At 43.3% G+C, this 19,876-nt stretch overlaps 1 protein-coding gene across 5 annotated transcripts in view; it reads right to left on the bottom strand.

The window, feature by feature from the left end:
- Positions 1–5,516: 5,516 nt before the first annotated feature.
- The window catches only part of OSBPL3 (oxysterol binding protein like 3), a 206,580-nt gene continuing 192,220 nt past the window's right edge, over positions 5,517–19,876 (bottom strand). For all 5 annotated transcript variants that reach the window (XM_027102367.1, XM_027102370.1, XM_027102368.1 and 2 more), the window contains 5 exons: positions 19,399–19,543; positions 16,412–16,556; positions 12,768–12,894; positions 10,948–11,070; positions 5,517–7,518 (listed from right to left, as the gene is read on the bottom strand). In XM_027102367.1, coding sequence (XP_026958168.1) covers positions 7,422–7,518; positions 10,948–11,070; positions 12,768–12,894; positions 16,412–16,556; positions 19,399–19,543 — 637 coding nt within the window. In that variant the 3' untranslated portion in view covers positions 5,517–7,421. The remainder of the gene's footprint in view (positions 7,519–10,947; positions 11,071–12,767; positions 12,895–16,411; positions 16,557–19,398; positions 19,544–19,876) is intronic.

The following is a 19,876-nucleotide window of genomic DNA, read 5'->3' as shown; positions in this document are numbered from 1 at the left end:
CTGGGTTTTGAAACACATCGGACATGCACTCATATTCCCACTCTATTAAGGAGTTGGGAGAGTTTGGTCAAATTGCTTAACGTCTGGTCCTCAGTGAACACTTCTGTTAAATGCGGATTCCTAAATGGGGTTGTGGTGAGGCTTTGGAGGTGAGTTTGAAAAATTATCACACACTATAACTCAGAAGTGAGAGAAACGCAATTCTTTCATCTTGTCAGTAACTGATCTGGTCTTCCTCACAAGCCCTTCACCTATTGGTTAGTAAGAAAAAAATTAACTCAAGGTCCAATGTTGTTTAGTCTAAATAGGTACAGAATCTCAGTATGGGACGATGAAAAAAATTCTGGAGATGGAGAGTGGTGATGGTCGCAGAACGTGAATGCATTTAATGCCACTGACCTGCACACCCAAAAATGTACAAACTTCCAGTTATGAGATAAATAAGTACTGGGAATGTAATAAACAACATGATGACTAGAACTAATGCTGCTGTATGGTATATTTGAAAGTTGTTAAGAGAGTAGATCATAAGAATTCTCATTATAAGGAAAAAACTTTTTTTTTTCTTTTTTGTATCTATATGAGAAGATGGATGTCAACTAAACTTAGGGTGGTGATCATGTCACAATAAATGTAAGTCAATTATGCTGTACACCTTCAGCTTACACAGTGCCATACATCAAATATAGCTCAATAAATTTTTTTTTACCACAATAAAAAATTAGGAAAAAAAACTTAGTCTAATCTGATAATTTAGAAAATCTGCTCTGGAAATTCTCAGTCACTTCTGGATACATGGTGAACCTCTTAGATTTCCCAGGCTTGGTCTCCGTTTCCCTCACTACACTGTGTTTGGATGTATGGGGAGGGGACACTGGAGGTGGAAGCTTATGTGACCCTGCCGCAGAGGTAGAAGAGTGGGGTCCTCGGGCGTTTCCCTTGCCCCCCCTGGATGTCTGGGCGCTGCCTGCTTCTTCTCCCCACCCTTGTCTCATAGCTCCAGGCTGAGGAAACACCAGGTATTGTGACACATCAAAACATTTCATTGTGACACTGGTTGGGAAGCGGTACCGTGGTCTAACTGGCCTGAGTCACCCATGCCTCCTCTCCCCCCTCCCCCAGACTTCCCTGGCCACTTCCTTTCACTGGCCCTGTGATCCGGCCCTCCTCTCAGGCCATGTCTGCAGTGTGGCTGAGCCCCGTCACCTCTCCCCTCATCACGTGGGCATCCTCTTACCACATCCAAGAGCCTTCTTACGTACTGCAGTTTCTCACTGACCACTGGCTTCCCAGAAGACTGGAAGCTTCTCAAGGAGGAAGGCCATGTATTGCCCGTGTCTGGGACCATTCCTGGCTCAGTATATACTTTTCAAAGAAAGCATCCATCACAGCAGCTGCTACTCGCTCCCTGTCTGCAGGCCCTTGTTAAAGCAGCGGTCCCCACCCTTTCTGGCACCAGGGACTGGTTTCGTAGAAGACAATTTTTCCACGGATGGTTGAGGGGGAAAATGGTCCAGGCGGTCATGCGAGCGATGGGAGTGGTAGAGGAAGCTTCCCACGCTCACCTCCTGCTGTGTGGCCAGTTCCTAACAGGCCAAGGAAGGTACTGGTCCAGGACCTGGGGGTTGGGTACCCCTGTGTTAAAGTACCCACGAGTGTCAAGGCCCCTAACTTTACATCTCAAATAAAGCACAAAAGCAATGAGCAAAGTGTCATGAAAAGAAACACATAGTTCTTACCAACATGCCATTTTCTAAGTCCTAGAACAATCACGAAATTAGAAAGTGGTGTGCCTGCTCTGCAGTGAGCAAATGCTGGTCAACAGACTGTGTGAGGCTGTCTGGGTCTGAACCACCCAGAGGAAGAGTGTGTGTGTGTGTGTGTGTGTGTGTGTGTGTGTGTGTGTGTGTGTGTGTGTGTGTGTGTGTGTGTGTGTGTGTGTGTGTGTGTGTGTGTGTGTGTGTGTGTGTGTGTGTGTGTGTGTGTGTGTGTGTGTGTGTGTGTGTGTGTGTGTGTGTGTGTGTGTGTGTGTGTGTGTGTGTGTGTGTGTGTGTCTGTCTGTTTGTGTGTGAAACCCCCCAGGACATCAGCCAAATTTGAGAATTGCTGCTTAAGCTGACATGTTTTTCCCAGTCTGATACCTGTTTAAACTATGGCATTTAATAAAGAGAGGCTGCCCTTAACTCATTAAAAGTGTTACAACAACAGTAATATCATGGAGAACCAGTTTTTAAAAAGCACAGTTAATCATAATTCATCCTTGGTAAAATAACTGGGAGCCAAAATAAATTCTATCCTCTAAAAAAAACTGGCCCTGAAGCCTATTTACTTACTGAAAATTCCTCTGACAGCTCAGATGTGAAGATGCCGGTGAACATAAGGTCCAGGTGCTTGTTTCTCTGTTGGCCCGGGGCCTCCTCCTGCACTTCGGGGCTTGTACCCACTTGAGTTCAGCCACCAGGGAGAATGGCGGCCAGAGGAGACCGAGGTTGGGAGACCTCTTCCTGACGCTCGACTGGATTTTCTGGCAGAGGCCGAACGTCCCTCCACTAGAGCTCCTGACCACCCTTCCTTCCTCAGAGGTCCAGCTCCTGCAGGGGCGGTTACAACTTCCAGCTGTTGCTGATATGCCTTAATCCTGCTAACAGCCCTTCAAGTAGCCCTTCATTTAAATCTCCTGAGCTATGGAGTTGGATTCGCTTTCCTGCAGGGACTCCAACTAATTAGTCCATAATAAGAAACTCCTGACTGTTGTCAGCTAGGACCATGATATCCTGATTCTCTGGTCACTGATGGACATTATATTAGTGCAGGTATTCCACCAGTATGACTGGAAAATAATACGACTGAGTTCCTAAACTAAAGGCCGAAAACTTGTACCTTCAAATTTCATTGCTTCCTCAAAGTCAACACCTTAGGATGCTTTAATATCTATTCCAATAATGGCCAAGCACGTTAAAATGGCCTGAGGTTGCCTTTTAAGGTTTCCTTTAGTGTTCGTATTATTTGGAATGTCAATCCTTCTTCGATGGCAGATTTGATACGGATCAACAGGCAATATCATATACACATATGGAAATTAGCAGTAATTTCACGATGTTTATATGCAAATGTCACTAATTGCCCTCAAAATGTCTTTTATAGCTTTTCTTTTAAGCTAGGATCCAATCAAGGTTCATGAATTGCTTTTGGTTGTCTCTTTAGCGCTTTGGGGGAGGCAGAGATGTGACCTTATGTGTGTAACTGAGATCCAGTGCGTGCGTAACACCATAAATGTAGGAACTCACTCAAATGGGACTTCAGGGAAGGTTAAGTGTTTGGGGCATTGCAAAGGACACAAGTTGGGTGTGGGAGATGAGTCAGCCATTCGTAAGGGCCATTAGACCAGTGTGACTAGTCGGCATTTTCCTTTTTCATGTTAGGACACACAGAAAATATTTCCATAGCACGCTGGGTTGAACAGACAGGGCTTCTTTGGGGGCTGTCTGGGGCTCTAGCTGCCTCAGGTCCCCTGTCCCAAAGGCTGGGGGACCTACATTTGCAGTACACCTTGGAAATGTTCAGACCCAAAGTATGGCAACTTTTGCCAAAGTTTCCAGGCTTCTTTATGTCCTGGGGTATTTTTTATTTCCAACCCCATCCCTTGAGCTAACCTTGTGTGTTTCTCCCTCAGTAAAGTCTCAGCTAGAGTCTTGCTCTGTCCGTTCAGCAGCCACATATGCCCATTAACCTGAAAACACAACGACAGGAGAGGCCTTTTTCCATGTTATTTATTCACAGTCAACTAGCTTCACGAGGGAGAAAAACAAATTAGTCAGAGCTTTTGGGGGAGGCGTAAGGGGATGGGTGGAAGGCTGGGATTTTAAACAGAAAATAATCTTATAAATGGTTAGATGAAAGATTGACAAATATCCATTAAAAAAAATAGTATCCTCTGAGGGTAAGTGAGGAAGATAAAATCATCATGAATAAAATAAATTAACAACTCTTGATCATTGCATTCCTCAAAACCAAAGTCTCTGAAAATGGTTTGCATTTCAGACTGCTGCAATTTGCAGACTTCTGTGATATATATCTATTTCCAACACAGAGAAGTAAAGACAAACACTAAGCAACAGATGAATACAATGTAGGGAAAATTGAGCACATGAAAATAGCTGTCATCTGGTAGCAAAAATAGAGGTATGCCAATGTTAATATCAAAATTAAAGACATTCAAATACATTACGCCAATACATTGGAACTATCATTCCTAAGATCATAAGAACAACTGCTTATTGCTCCTACTCATAACTAAAAGCTCTGAGGAAATCCTGTGATAGCTGGAAGGCATAACTACAGAGTATGCAGTAGACCTACGACAAGTTTCAACAGCCAAATAAAAACTGTATACTTTATCATTTTTCTCTTCGGGACGACGTTGTTAATAGTAGGCTAAGACCACTCATCATAAGTCTGAGGAATACAGATGGATATCGCTCGCGAAGCCCAAGCCAATGATTTACTGGAAGTAGTTAAAGGTAGAATGTGAGAAAAGCAGCAGCCCGAATGAAGCAAATATATTTTTTTAAAAGTTGGTTTGTCTACTTTTCTCTCCCAGAGAACCTCACAGGAAGCACAGGAGGCCATGAGGGCTTTCTGGGCATTCTGTGAGGACCTGATACATAACGGACGGTTGTCCTAAAGTGAACTCCATGTGTTTAATTAGTACCAGAACCAGCCTGGCTTCTGGGAGGTGCATGGCATGGAGGAGCTGCACTGAGGCTTTGATTATTGAGTTTGACTCCAGGAAATACCAGCCTAGGCTTTGGGGCCTGGGGAGGGAGTAACCTGCTGCCAGGCTACCCTGGAGACGGTGGCTCCTTCCTGAAGCATGTCCCGCAGCTTTGGATAACTGGCAGGGGCAACAGGAACACTGGAAGTGTAACGTGGCTGACTGTACACGGTCCCATTTCCAAGAACAGCTGTGCAGTTCACCATACATTTGGGATGGGATGATAAGGAATGAAATGGAGGTTACAACATGTACCTCAAGTGATGCAGTGATTGGCATTATGCAATCGGGAGATTCAAAATCCAAAGTCAATTCTACCTCAATTCTTCCCAAACAATGCCATGTTTCTGTTTTCTTCATCCTAAGAATATAAAATGTCCTTGAGATACAAATTAGGTGAGAGGATGCTTTTGAGAATGGAGGCTGAAGGAAAAAAGAAGCCATTTCCCACTCAAGGGAATTTGAGGATTATAATAGGATGCATCACCAAGCTGCTTAAATTTCAGAAAAGCCCTTTATAGATGTAGGTACTAATAGACTTTAAAATCTGCATACATATTCAAATTCAGCCCCACTCCCATCTCAAATAAGATGACTACAAAGGTGATATTTGGTCCCTTGATCCTCGTGATTACAAAATGAAACATAAGATCAACTGAAATAACAGCATCAGGACAATTAAAGACTTTCCAAAGACTGCATGACAAAGCTACGTCCATTCAGGCTGCATGTTCTCTTTCTGTTTTGTTTTGAGCCAGCCCCTGGAGTAGGCCTAGAACAGTCAGTAGTACTCAAGTTCTACATTTACCTTCACACTGTGAAAACTAGATTTGTTTTCCCCTGGAGTATCCTTAAAATCTACAGCCTGCTTCTTCCCGTCTGTGAGAGCAGAATTTAGATACATGTTTGAAAAGAAAAGAACAAAGCACATAACCAAAGAATTTGATTGGGTCAGTTAACTGCTTAGAAATGGAAATGATATTCGAACTGTGTTCATCTTGACGTCTTGATACATGGAATGGATGAAAGCAATATTTAATGAGTCGTGTATTGTTTTAAAATGCTAGTCACTTGCAGATTCCAAAAGGCTACTGACCCACTTTAAATAACTCTCCATTTTGAAAGTGCAATACTCTCCAACTAGTTATTTGGTGTGACATTGAAAAATCATGCATTCTTTTTTCCATTATTTATTCTACTTTTCACTCATAGCATTCTCTGAAATTATTTAAATACCTAAAAATGTTTTCTGGAGAAATCTTTTTACACACCACTTTACTTGATATTACATAAAATCGTCATGGACTTTAGAGGAAAAGGCTTCAAACGTAGGCTTTGGTTTTAAAGTAATCTGGGCAGAAGTTAGAATTGCTTTGATCACACAATTCAACTACTGCACAAATTCTATTATAGTAATTGGAAATAACACATTTAAAAAGGCGAAGTTTCTCCTTTCAGTAGTTATAGTCTGTATTATTCAAGACTGCTGCAAAACTCACAAAAGAGTGATATGAATAAGAAGAAGTGTAGGAAAGCGATAAGACACTTAAAGTTTTACCAGGACATAACACAAAGGAAGAGCATCAATTCTCTACATTTGTCTATAAGGCAGGTGGTCAAACTTTTCATACAAGATCTAAAATATGGTGCTTATTGAGAGGTAGAAAATACCAAAACACTATTTAAGAAAAACATGTTGAATTATTTAAAACAATCAGTTACTTTGCTAAACTTTTGGAAAATCAAACTGCCATGTTGAATGCACCTGTGTTTTACACTAAATTGGGACATTCCATATTCAACAGAGATGTGGTCAAACAGCGGAGGAGGCTAGAGGTGGGGTGGGAAGCAGAAAACAGTTTCTTAACTTGTAATGGATTCAGCTCTCACTAAGGAGAAATTTCCTACTGTCCGCCTGGGATTTCATTTTGACATTTAATTAACAGGGGTTTCTCCGATTATCAATTTTTCTGAGTAACGGTACAATTTTGCACATAAGGCAATGAAACTATAGGGAGGGATGAGTTCGAATGCTTCCTCTTTGAGAAGCTGCCATCTCCATCTTATATAAAAACATACACCCCACTAACCGTATACCATTCCCCCAAGCACGAAAACGCAAATGCAAATATTCTTCAGACTCAGTACCAGCAGAATTGTTCTTTGTGAGCAATTCAAAAGCTGTCTGAGGCAAAAAGATATCTGAGCTACCACATTAAACCTGGGCAGCTTGCACACAGGTGAGTAACCCTTCGTATTCTTATTTCTTAACGCACCTGGGAAAGATGGATATTTTTTCCAACATAATTTTATAAGGCATACATTTAATTAGAATTTTCCTAACCTTTGGAAAATTAGTGTTAAAGCTTCTTTTTTAACCCACATGTTAACATTTAATCTTTCATTTTTATTAAATAGTTTATATATAAAAAGAAATCTCAAGGTGTTCTACATTCATATAAACAATTGTGATAACATTTGAAATTGTAAAGAAACCTACTGAAGAAAATATATACTTAAATACAACACTAAGCCAGGAAGCACAAGTGATTGTTCTAGGTGATGTTGTTTAAATATACAGACACAGGTTTGTGGCTTCAGAAAGCAAACACGGGAGAAGTACAAAGATGTATCGCTCTTTCCTCTTTTACCACAAGACAGGATGGTCCAGTTTGGAAAAACCAAGATCTTTCCTAAGTTCCAAATAGGTGCCACTGCTCACCCAAGAGTCATCGCTGGATTTCCTGTGAAAGTGAAAGAATTTGCTGAAGGCTCGTGACAAGACTGTCATAGTCTCTGTCTCCTTTTCACCCCGTTCCTCCCCCGCCCGCCCTCTCCAGCTTATCACTGGCACCTGCACCCCTGTCCCTGTGGTCCAGTACTGGACCAGCGAGGGAGCAGAAAGCCTGGAAACCGTTTTGCTGCTTCTGACTTTGACTTCTCCAACTTAGAGGCTGTGAGAAATGGGTGCTTCTGAGAGAAGTGGGTGAGGGTAGAGTCTGTCGTACAGAAAACAGGGCTGGGATGACAGCTACCACCTGGGGTATGGCCACGTAAAAGTTACAAATCAATCACGTTGTTCAAATCAAGTGATCAATTAACAGTAAAAAGGAAAGGAATTGGAATCGCAGCCTGGAGTGAACAGCCTTGGTTCACTATTCTATGCATAGATAATATACTACGTAGATCCAAATTCAAAAGGTACCAAAAGAGTGGAGAGCTGAACGTTTTCTTCCTACTCCCAGCCTCCCAGTTCTCTGCAGAGACAATGATCTTAGCAGCTTCACTCAGAGAAATTCCACGTGTGTGAGCGTGCACGCATGCACACTCACATTCCACTCCTCTCCTATTTTTCATTCAATGGTAGCCCTGGATGGTCTTCCACCCCTTGAGTTTTTTTGGTTTTTTTGCGGTACGCGGGCCTCTCACTGTTGTGGCCTCTCCCGTTGCAGAGCACAGGCTCCGGACGTGCAGGCTCAGCGGCCATGGCTCACGGGCCTAGCCGCTCCGCGGCATGTGGGATCTTCCCGGACCGGGGCACGAACCTGTGTCCCCTGCATCGGCAGGCGGACTCTCAACCACTGTGCCACCACGGAAGCCTTGAGTTTATATATATAACATATGTATTAGAGATCCTTTTCCATTGTTACAATAAGGTCAGCAAACTACAGCCCAAGGGCCAAATCCAGCCTTCAGCCTATCTCTGTAATACCATTTTACTGGAACACATCATGCCCATTCATTTAAGTATTGTCTATGGCTGCTTTCACATTGCACAGCAGGGTTGAGTCATTACTACTGAGGGCTTATGGCCTGCAAAGCTAACAATATTCACCATTTGCCCTTTGCAGGAGAAGTTTGGTGACTTTGGCAAAAAGGGCTTCCTTTTATTCTTTTTAAACAGGTGCATGATAGTCCATTGTGGGGATGGACCATGATTTAACAAGTACCCTACTGGTGGGCACTGAGGATGTTGTTTTCAACCTCTAGCTATTATAAACAAAACATATGTTATTTTGTATGTGCAAGAGATTAGTTATATTAAAAATTCCTATAAACTGAACTTCTGCACACTTGTAATGTTGACTGATATTGTCATATGCTTTAGAAACAAAAGTGAGGAGTGCCTATTTTTCCACATTCTCAGGATCATAGATTTTTATCACAATTGTTTTTCTATTCCAATAAAGGGATGTGTTTAAAAATAAATCAATCTGCATATCAGATACTTTACTATGAAACAAAGACGACTATCGCTGCCAGAGCTGTAGTTTCCACTTGAAATTTCCAGTGATGTTTTCATGGCTCCTCAGTGAGTGTCAACGGAAACGTCCAAGTCCCCATGCTCCTCTGTCATCTCTGCCAGCGTCTAATTGCAACAGTTCCCGGACTGCTACTGCTGAACAATTCTCACCTTTTCTCACAGTTTTACTTGCCACATCTAATACTCTGATAATTTTACAGACAATCAAGAGGAAAAAGAACTGCAGCTGTGTTCAGTCCTTGTCCATTCCAGACATAATTCTTACACGGTTGCAGTGACAGCCCAGATAACATTTTATATTTTGCATTTACATGTTAGTTCATTTCCCACAGAGCTCCACAGACTGTGTGAAGTCATTTTTGAGGTTTTTACATCAGATCAAGTTGATAAATCTCCTTATCTATCTCCTGAGACAGTTTGGTTATCCACAATTTTTAGTGATCCTAAAAATACTGTAATGAACCTCTTTAACAGATATTACCAAAATCAATTGATCAGTCTGTTAGTCTATCCATTCACCTATCCCTTGCCTTTATATAAAAAAAAATAATTTAAGGTGTCTTATTTTTTAAATGTTTAAATGAAGTTATGAATATTCTGGGATAAAACTCTGGCCTACTGATCTTCAGTCACTCATATTCTGAGTTTGTGAAATGATCAAAATCCACATCAACTTTAGGGGAAAGGACATAATACTCTGGGGATAAAACATAACTTGTTGCTGCTATTTTGCTGTTTTGGAAATATATAATTTTATTGATGCAGCTGATAGATTAGTTGCTAAATCCTCCTAAACGTGTTTCTGTTGGCCATTAAAAAATAATAACAACGGGCTTCCCTGGTGGCGCAGTGGTTGGGAGTCCGCCTGCCAATGCAGGGGACGCGGGTTCGTGCCCCGGTCCGGGAAGATCCCACATGTCGCGGAGTGGCTGGGCCCGTGAGCCATGGCCGCTGAGCCTGCGCGTCCGGAGCCTGTGCTCCGCAACGGGAGAGGCCACAACAGTGAGAGGCCCGCGTACCGCAAAAAAAAAAAAAAAAAAAATAATAATAATAACCACCAAAACATCCCTGCAAACAACAACAAAATCCTGAAAAGAAGACTGGGAGGAATAGGTAGGGCAGGAGCTGGCTGCTTTTCTACCTGTGATTGTTCCATTGCTGATTTTTAAAAAAATGGACAAACTAAAAACCCCTAAAACCATATCAAGCCCTGGCCTGTAGTCAAGAGAGCCAGGCCCCAGTCTGGGACATTCCACTGGGTCTCTCCACAGATCACCTATGTCCCCTGGGCCTTCGTTTCTTTGCAGTTAAAATAAAAGAGGGGGTGAAGGGCAGATGATCTCTGACGCCCCTTCTAAATCTTTCAGTCTGTTCTTAACGAGACCTTCCTAGCAAGCTATTTTTAAAATAATACTAAATGTTCCAAATCCAAGCCCCAGTAGATTGGAACTTCTGCAATTCAAGAATTAGATTACTTGGAAGTTCTAGTTTGGTGAAGAAAGGGGTGACAGCTAATTATCTCCATCACTGTGTAGAATCTACCCATTTGGGGGACCAACCTTAGACATGGCTTGAATAAGCTGGCCTGGTACTGGGAGCTGGGTGTGGTTGGTCTCCTTGCTTCTCCCACAAGCACTTACTGAGCACCTCTCTGCAAAGTCCTGGGAGAGGCCCTGGGAGAGACCAAGGAACGCAAAAAAGGAGGGCTGCGCGGGGCAGCCTGGGGGCAGTGTCCCCACAAAGTCGGGCCTTCACAGAGGAGGGATGTCACCACTCTGAAGCAGGAAAAGGGCCGAGAACACTCTCTCGTGGGGAGGGGACACCCCAGTCTGTTCTCTTCGCACCAGAAGCGTCAGGCGTCACCAGTGCCTGCCAACAATGACCCACACGACCCCAGCTGCACACATACCTGAAAAACCGCGGCTGGTGCTCCACCTTATTTTCTTCCAAGACCCGCCGCCTTTCTCTCTGCAGCTGTTCAATCCTCTGCTTTTGTATTTCGGCCTCTTCTAAGCTCCCTTCTTCTAGAAACCTGAGGCATTGAGGAAAAAGATAAAGGAATAGAACATCAAAGAAATGTAACAATCATTACTATTAGAACTGCATGTGTGCAACCCTGGATATTCAGAATACTCTCCTATACATAAGCCCCCTCCTCAACTCTTAAAACATTATTTGCAGGTAATGAGGGACAGTATTGTGCTCTGAATTGGTGATACAGACATGGTTCAAAAAATTATACCTATGAAAAGGAATTTGGGGTAAAATCTCCCTCTCTCATTCCCGTCTCCAGTTCTACCTGTTTCCTCCCCATCCCACCCACGTTCACGCCCCCCACCGCAGGTAATCCACCGTTACCGGTTTCTTGTGCATCCTTCTGGAGCTTCCTGATTCGTATATAAACACACATTAATATACATTTTTACCCCTCCCTCCCTTTTAAGAACATAAACGGAAGCAGGCAACACATACTGTCCATAATTTGGTATCTTGTTTTGTTTTACTTTTTACTTAACCATATACCTTGGAGCTGATTCTTGGTAGTACACAGATCTTTTCACTTTTAATAGATATATAATATTCAATTGTGTGGATACACCTGCATTTATTTTAAACAATTCCCTATTGATAGACATTTGGGATGTTCCCAATTTTTTACGTTAATTTTTAGAATTAATGCTGCAGTGAAGGACTGTATATATCTGTCATTTTGCACATGTGTTAGTATATCTCTCAGGAGACAGTTCTAGAAGTGGAATTGCTGGGTTAAAGTGTGAGTTTGTAATATATCTATTACCAAACTGCCCTTTATGGGCATTACAGCAATTTACGTTTCCACCAGCAATGTTACTGAAGTGCCTCTTCCCCGTGGCCTCAGAGGGCATCAAACTTTTGAGTCTTTGCCATCTGATAGGTAAAGAAATGGTATGACAGCATGGTTTTAAAATTTTGTGGGTTTTTTTGAGTAAGACTGAGCATCTTTTCATATGTTGAAGGGCTACCTGCATTTCCTATTTTGTGAACTGTTCATTTCCCTATGTCTATTTTTCTTTTTAATGGATTGATCTTGATTTCTAGAACCAATTCATGAAGTGAGCTGCAAGTATAGATTTCTCAGTCGTTAATCTTTTGACTCTGGGTATACATTTTATTTACTTTACCATGAAGAAGGGTGCTGGGTTTTTTAAAAATAAAGTCAAATTTTATCAATTTTATTTTATTTTTTGCCTTCTTGGTTTTGAGTCTTAATTAGAAAGGCCTTAGGAGAGAGATTCTTCTTTCTGTTTTACAGAGTTGGAAACTGAGGCTGAGAAAGGTTAAAAGACTTAGCGTATGCGACACAGCTCGTCAGCAGCAAACCTAGGATCAGAAGTTAGATTTCAGTGCACCAAAATAAGTTAAATTCGAGGGGTGGAGAGCTGGATGCTTTTACTCTTTCAAATACAGAGTAAGTTTTTCTTATTGCTGTATGCAGTGAAACTCTTTAAAAAAAGACTTTTTTTTTTCCAATAGAAATGGAGTTCTACTGGTGAATAAAGGTCATGCCACACACAGATCTAAGCTGGGCTCCGCTCCTTCCACAAGATGGCTTAAAGTCTCCCTAGACGTCTGCTCTTGATGACAGAATCTCTCGCTCTTAGGCTCCTTTGGTGGCCTGGGAGATGTTACCAAGACTTTTTACAAAGAGTTTCACATCTCTGGAGATACAGATCTGAAAAAAATCCTTACCTTTGGTCTGGCCTGAATCGAGTGTCAGTAGGTGGTAATAAAGACTTTAACAATGGATCCATTTCGTTTAATTCCAGTGCAAACTGTGTGAAGCCATAATATTGCTCATAGCCTTTTGGCATGGGATCTAAAGGAAAAAGAAATCATTCATCACTGACTTGCATTGCATTCACATCACATCTTAATTCCTTCACCTTTTTCATCTCAGACCAGCTACAATTTTTCTCTGTCGGCTCTAAACTCTTCCATTTCTATTAAAATATTCTGGCTCACAGACAGGTGCTGAATTTTTCTCTATAAATTTTCTTCTCTATAAGCTTCCTGCTACCTACAAGCATAAGGCCTTCTTTGTGTGGTCCTATAGCAAATTTATTAAATACCAAGACGATTCTATAGAATTTAAGTTATAAAAATAATTTGTTACTAAAATAGACATGTTAAAAAGAACTCTAGGTCCACTTTTCCTGAGTAACAAGACTTTCACTCTAGAGAATCGTTTTCCATTTAAGAGATGTCAAATTCTCCTGAAACTCTGTCTAGTACCTAGAATAGTGTTGGACCCATACCAAGAGGTCAATAAATATTATTATTATTATTCTTTTTTCTTTTGCTGTACACGGGCCTCTCACCGCCGCGGAGCACAGGCTCCGGACGCACAGGCCCAGCGGCCACGGCTCACCGGCCCAGCCGCTCCGCGGCACGCGGGATCCTCCCAGACCGGGGCACGAACCCGCGCCCCCCGCGTCGGCAGGCGGACTCCCAACCACTGCGCCACCAGGGAAGCCCAATAAATTTTATTCTTTACTTCCAGTCCTGCTCTTCTTTTCACCAATGCTTGGCCCCTCCAAATCTTACATATTTTAATTTTAAACCACCTCAGCAGAAGCCAGGAATAGAGATGGGATTATAATGGCAGAAACACTGCCAGCTGGAACCAAAGGGGACAGAGAAAACGGAACTGAATGAAGCAAGGCTGCTGGACTACTGTTATTTTACAGATGGAACCAGAGAGCTACGCAGCTGCAAACATGCATTGCCTTCAAGAAAAGGGAGGGATGACTCTGAAGGTGATTCAGAGATCATTGGGCTGCCACTCCCACCACAGGCCCAGACTACACAGATTCAGGGGGCAAGGCTGCCACTACCTCTCAAATGGCAGGGCCGCTGTGCAGCTTCAACATGCCCGGCTGCCACCACCCAGAGCCTTGGGGGGCTTGGGAGCCAGGCAAAGTCCCAGTGGGCCCAGAGGGTGGGGCATCGAGCCAATGAGGATGATCTCCAGTTTTTAGATCAACAGCATTTGCCGTGCTAGGTCTTGGACTCACTTAGGACCTGTCATCCCTTTCTTCTTTCCTCTTTCTCCCTTTGGAATGGGAACGTCTATCCTATGCCCATCCCACCACTGTGTTTTGGAAGCACATTTTGGTTTCACAGGCTCACAGCTGGAGAGGATGAATCATACCTCAAATCTCACCCGTACCTGATTTAGATGATATTTGGATGAGACTTTGGACTTTAGAGTTGATGCAGGAATGAGTCAAGACTTCTGGGGCTGCCGGGGTGGAATACACACATTTTGCACGTAAGAAGGACATGATTTTGGGAGGCCAGGGGCGGAATGTTATGGACTGGATGTTTATGTTCTCTCAAAATTCATATGTTAAAGCCCCACCCCCAGAGTGCTGTCTTTGGAGATGAGGCCTCTGGAGTAACGAAGGTTAAATGGGGTCAGAAGGGTGGGCCCTGATCTGGCAGCCAAGCCACGAAGAAGACTCCCACCAGAATCCGAATTTGCCAGCACCCAGCCTCCAGAACTGTGAGCAAATGAATTTCCGCTGTTTAAGCCACCCAGTCTGTGGTGTTTGTTACAGTAGCCCAAACAGATTAATGCAGGCGTATTGCCCTAACTTTAATTGTTAACTTTAATTTAATTGTTAAGTGCATAGCACATATCCTAATGCTTTAAGCCATTATGAAGGTTTGACTTCCTTCCCCCTTTTCCCCCCAGCTGCTTCAAACACTTAGCATCACTGTACACTCCCTAGGGGATGAATACAACTAAAAGTCAAGCTAAAAATACCCAAATTTACGTATTGGATAAATCAAATGTAGACTAATCCGATCCACTCGTAGCCTTAGCTCTAGCTGTCCACATATACAAATGCTTTCCACGAACTTTTCTGAAGACCCATTTTCTGAAGGTTCAGAAGTCCACTTTGTCTAATTCTAATTCTCTGTGGATCCTAAGCATAAAAATAATAGCAAACCTCCTACTATGCCTTCAAAAATCCATCCCAGTCTCCCAATCACCAGAGTGGAGACAGTGGTTTTTCTTGTAAACAGGCCAGGGATGCTCATAGCCAAGGCAGAGACATAAAGTCAATGAATAACAACAACAGCAACTAGAATAACAGCTTACACACTGTTGTCAAGGTACTACTTTAACACCCAGAGCCTATGGTAGCTCTCATCTGTGATACATTCTTCAAGCAAAGGAGAGCAAGTGTCTCATTCATAAAATGCCATGCGTGCCTCTGAACCTCTGAAGCTAGGAAGGTGGCCATGGTGCCATGTCATTCTAGCTTCGTGGCAACCTCTGCGACGGTGGAAGATGTGGCTGCTACCCGTTGAAAGAGACATTGTTGCTTGCCCACTCTACAGTCATCTCCCTTTCTTACTTGCTAACGGCAAACTCATCTGTTTGGGTGTCACTGTATACTCCCTAGGGGATGAATCTAAACTCATGTGAATCTCTCCTGCCGACCCAGTTGCCCAGGATCGGTTAAGGGATGGGTTTGGACCCACTCCAGGTTGATGAGATATGAAGACACATTTGCTGCAGGATCCTAGGAAATATTTCATTCCTGAGAAAAGACAGTTACAACTGAAGAAAGCTCTTCTGTCCTCCCTTCTCCCCTGCTTAGTGAGCTGTCACAGGGGGATATGATATTGAATCGAGGCAATCATTTTGCATCCATGGGAAGAAACATCACCGCCATATTGGAAGTGGCAGATGGGCCCTCAATGACCTGTGTTCTTGACACAGGTAACCTGCCTGTGTAACAACCCTGGGGCCACCCCCTGCCATTTGTTGTTAAGTGCATAGCACATATCCTAATGCTTTAAGCCATTATGAAGGTTTGACTTCCTTCCCCCTTTTCCCCTCAGCTGCTTCAAGCACTTAGCATCCTTCTAGAATTACAGGAGAGACTGGAGTGGCTTATGGTATTGGGAGAGTCTAGGGGACCCCTAACTCTTGTAGGTCATTCTACTTTTCCAGTAAGAATTTTCCCTTTATCTTTACTCTAGAATGACTTCTTGTACCTCACTGATACTCCTTCATAGTGCCCAGTATAGGCGAAGGAATGATGTGTGTTGACTGGAAGACACAGTGACCACGGATTAGCAATGGCTTTGTTCTGGGATTAAGAACCCAGGACCCATCAACCCAACAGAGGTATTGTTAAGCTTGAGGATGAGTCTGAGATATAACTAGGTGAATGAAAGATGGGCCAGTAGCTCCAACATAGTTCAAAGCAGGTAGAGGCTAGATACACCGAATGGACACTGACGCCCACCCACGTGTGGTTCCTCTGGCCATGTCCCGCCTCCTTTTGCTTGGGGCTGATTAACCAGATACTAACTCGCTCTCCAGATACAAGTGGATGAGGAAGAACCACCGCAGTAGATGCTCTCATGCCATTTCCCAAATAGCCGATGCACTGCTTTTCCACTCTTGTCAAATACTGTACCTTCAATCTCATGGGCATTAGTGCTCCAGTATTTTGCCTAGGAGTCAAATGAGAGTCATCTTTTTAGTGTTTTGGGGTCAATTTATTACAGATATTAAGAGAAAACAAAAGAGGAGAGAAAAAGTACCATATGAATGATTGTATGCTACATATGGTTTGCTGGTTCTGTTTTCAATCATACTTTTAATTATTTAATGAAAAGTAAAAAGCTAGCACTTTATTTACAGTTTGTAACTCAACCACCAACATTTGTGTAAGACACAATTTTTTTTGACTTTCACTACATGCATAGTAGAAAGGAAAGGCTCAGTTCTCATACATCCACCAAGCAGGGGCTGGCCCTTAGCACGCCCTCCGGAACAGCTATTTCCTGGCTGTCACTGGGGCTCTGACTACTGCAGTTTAAAAGAAATGTAACTCATGTAATTTTTTCTCTGAAGGAACTAGACAATCCTTTGTAAACCAACAAATTTTTTAACCAAGTTTGTAAACCAATCAATTTTCTGTTCCTCCTATTAGTTCCCCCCACCTCCCCCAAACCAGATCTGTTCACCTAACTTATAGGAACCTTATACAACCCATATTCCCACTATGAATTGGTGCTGGTCTGAGACCAGCTCATCTTGGCTCAGCCTTGTGTGTTTTACACATACAGTACCACATTGAAGCCAGCAGAGGGAGCTCTAACTCCCTAGTGTTGATTTTTAAACTTCCAATTACATGGCTGCCCTAAAAATCTCTGCGAAAGACCAGAAGGCATTACTCCATAAATCAAAAAATCCTACTACTATTTTCAGCCAAAAAAGAATCCACATTTGGAAACCAATAAAGTTGAGTGACATTTCCAGGCCATATCTGGTAGACTGGCTTCCCCATTCCAACCAAGTCTGTGGTAAAAATGGGAGGAAGGGCAGAGTACAGCAGTACCCCAGAGCTGAATCAGAAAGGTAACAGTGAGTTCTCTAGTCATGTAAAGATGGGGGACAGGGAAACAAACACTGTCCAGGCTCTTCAGTTTATTCTAAAGCAGGAGTCAGATTTCCTCTTTAAAGATATTTGCCAACAAGTCCAATGATGGGAAGCCACAGAGGGAGGCAGTCACGTTCCACAGGCAACGGCTGCCTCTGCTTTCAGATTCTCTTTCAACACCAGAGGCACGTCTAGTGTTCTAATTCTGTTCGTCTCTCATCACTATGAAAATTTGTTCCCTGGTCCTCAGTGGACGAGTACCAAGTGGTTGGTAGAAATGGGAGTGGCGCACACTTCTGTGGGGAAAATTCTGAAAACAAGGCGGCTCTCACCTGGATACCTATCTATCTATCTATCTATCTCCCAGTTATTTATGTCCCTGCTCCAGGTGGCCTTTGCTTCTTTTTGTAGAGAGCTTAGATGAAGCTTTCATGGCAGGGTCATTTGTATTTTACGCCAAATCACTACCAGCTTTATGTCTATCTACAACCCAGTTTGACTTATAGGATATAATAAAGACCCCCATCCACCTCTCCATAATGTCCCCCACCTGCTACAGGTGGTGCAGAGAGGTACCGTGTGAAATTCCACAGTTAGAACCTAATCTCTTGGCTTATGATTTTGATCTTAATTAAATGCAAATATTCCTTGAGGAAGGTAGCACTTTAAGGCCATTTTGTATACATGAGAATTTTAAGGACAAGAGGGAATTTCAGGAGGAAGAGAAGTTGGGGAGAGGGCTCAAATCAAGGAATTTGGAAAGCTGGAAAGGTAAGCAGACTATTCCAGGCTCTCTGCCCCAGGAGAATCTGTGAATGTTCATGAGCCTCTGCTGTGTGCTGGGCACCACTGCCAGGCACTGGCCACAGCAGTGGGCAAGACAGACCAGGCTTCTGCTTTTCTGGAGTCAGGAATGGCAAGGAGGGTGTGGGGAAGAGAAAATAAGCAAGTAAAGCAACAGCGAGCAAGCTAACTGCAGATGGTGATGAACGCTTTGAAGAAAATGGGGTACGATAGAGGGTGACTGACAAGGTGGATGGAAGGATCTGGGGAGAGGGGCCTGAGGAGAAGGAAATGGAGAGAGAAAAAGAAGGACAGTGCAGCTCAAGGATGGTGAGCAAGAAAGGGAACGAGGGGTGGCAGGAGTTGAGGTTGGAGAGGAATGAGGGTGGAGTGTGTGTGTGTGTGTGTGAGTGAGAGGTGGTGGGGGTGAGGAGTGCAGACTCTGAGGAGTGCAGACTCTGCAGGCTTTTGCTCTGAGAAAGATGGAAATTGTCAGAGGATTTTGGTCAAATATGGCATGACTTGCATTTTTAAAAATTGTGGTAAAACATATATAACATAATATTTACTGTTTTAACCATTTCTAAGTGTATAATGGAGTGGCTTTAAGTACATTCACAATGTTGTGTAACCATTGCCTTATATATCTCCAGAACGTTTCATCTTCCCAAACTGAAACTCTGTACCCATTAAGTAATGACTCCCCATTCCCTCCAGTCCCCAGCCCTTGGCAACCACCATTCTACTTTGTCTTTACAGATGCGGCTGCTCCAGGTACCTTACATAAATGGAATCATATCTGTCCTTTTGTGTCTGGCTTATTTCACTTAACATAATGTGTTCAAGGCTCATCTGTACTGTAACATGATGACATGTTTCAACAGGGTCCCTCTGGCTGCCACACTGAAGACAGACCATAGGGGAGTAAAGGTGGAAGGAAGGAGGCCAGGAGGGGCCATGGCCCTGGTCCAGGTGAGAGAGGTGGGGCTGGGACCATGGAGCACCTGGCATTGCTTGTCTACTGGCACAAAAGCGAAGGTGAAAAACTTCCCAAGACACCCTGTGCCCTGAGGCCCAGCTCTGCCGAGGCCTGTCCAGCGCCAGAGCTCACAGGCCACCCAGGTTACCTTTATAAAGTTCACTTTGCAGTGGCAGGAATCATCATTCACGTTCTTGATAACAATCTCTCCATAGTGCTCGATCCACCTCTGCCCACTTAAGATGTTATGGATGCAAGAGGTCACTTTGTTCCACTCAAAATGATCTCCAAAACTAAAGGAAGAAAAAGTGAAAGTAACAACTACCAGAGCAGCCAGCAGCTAATGCAAAGGAGCACTGCTGCTTAAAAAACAAGTCCTGTAATGAATTACTCATTTCTTCATTAATGGAGCCAACACCGACTGAGCCGTGCTGGGCAGTCTAAGAGCTTTCACCCTCTCAGGAGGCTGGGAGGTGGGTGAAGGTCAGACCCAGGAGGCTGCCAGAGGCTCCACTAGAAGCTGGAGGTCTCCTGGAACAACCCACTCTGTCCTGTGCCAGAGGAGACGTGTCGAAAGTCACCAAACTATGAAAGGAGAGTGGCAAGGGGAGGGTAGAGGGGTTTTC

This window comes from Aethalodelphis obliquidens, unplaced genomic scaffold (assembly GCF_003676395.1).
Source record: "Aethalodelphis obliquidens isolate GAN/ISIS:26980383/991018 unplaced genomic scaffold, ASM367639v1 scaffold5, whole genome shotgun sequence".
Taxonomy (NCBI): Eukaryota; Metazoa; Chordata; class Mammalia; order Artiodactyla; family Delphinidae; genus Aethalodelphis; species Aethalodelphis obliquidens.
Note: the sequence above shows the minus strand (reverse complement) of the source record. Positions and strands in the feature narration are given on the sequence as shown.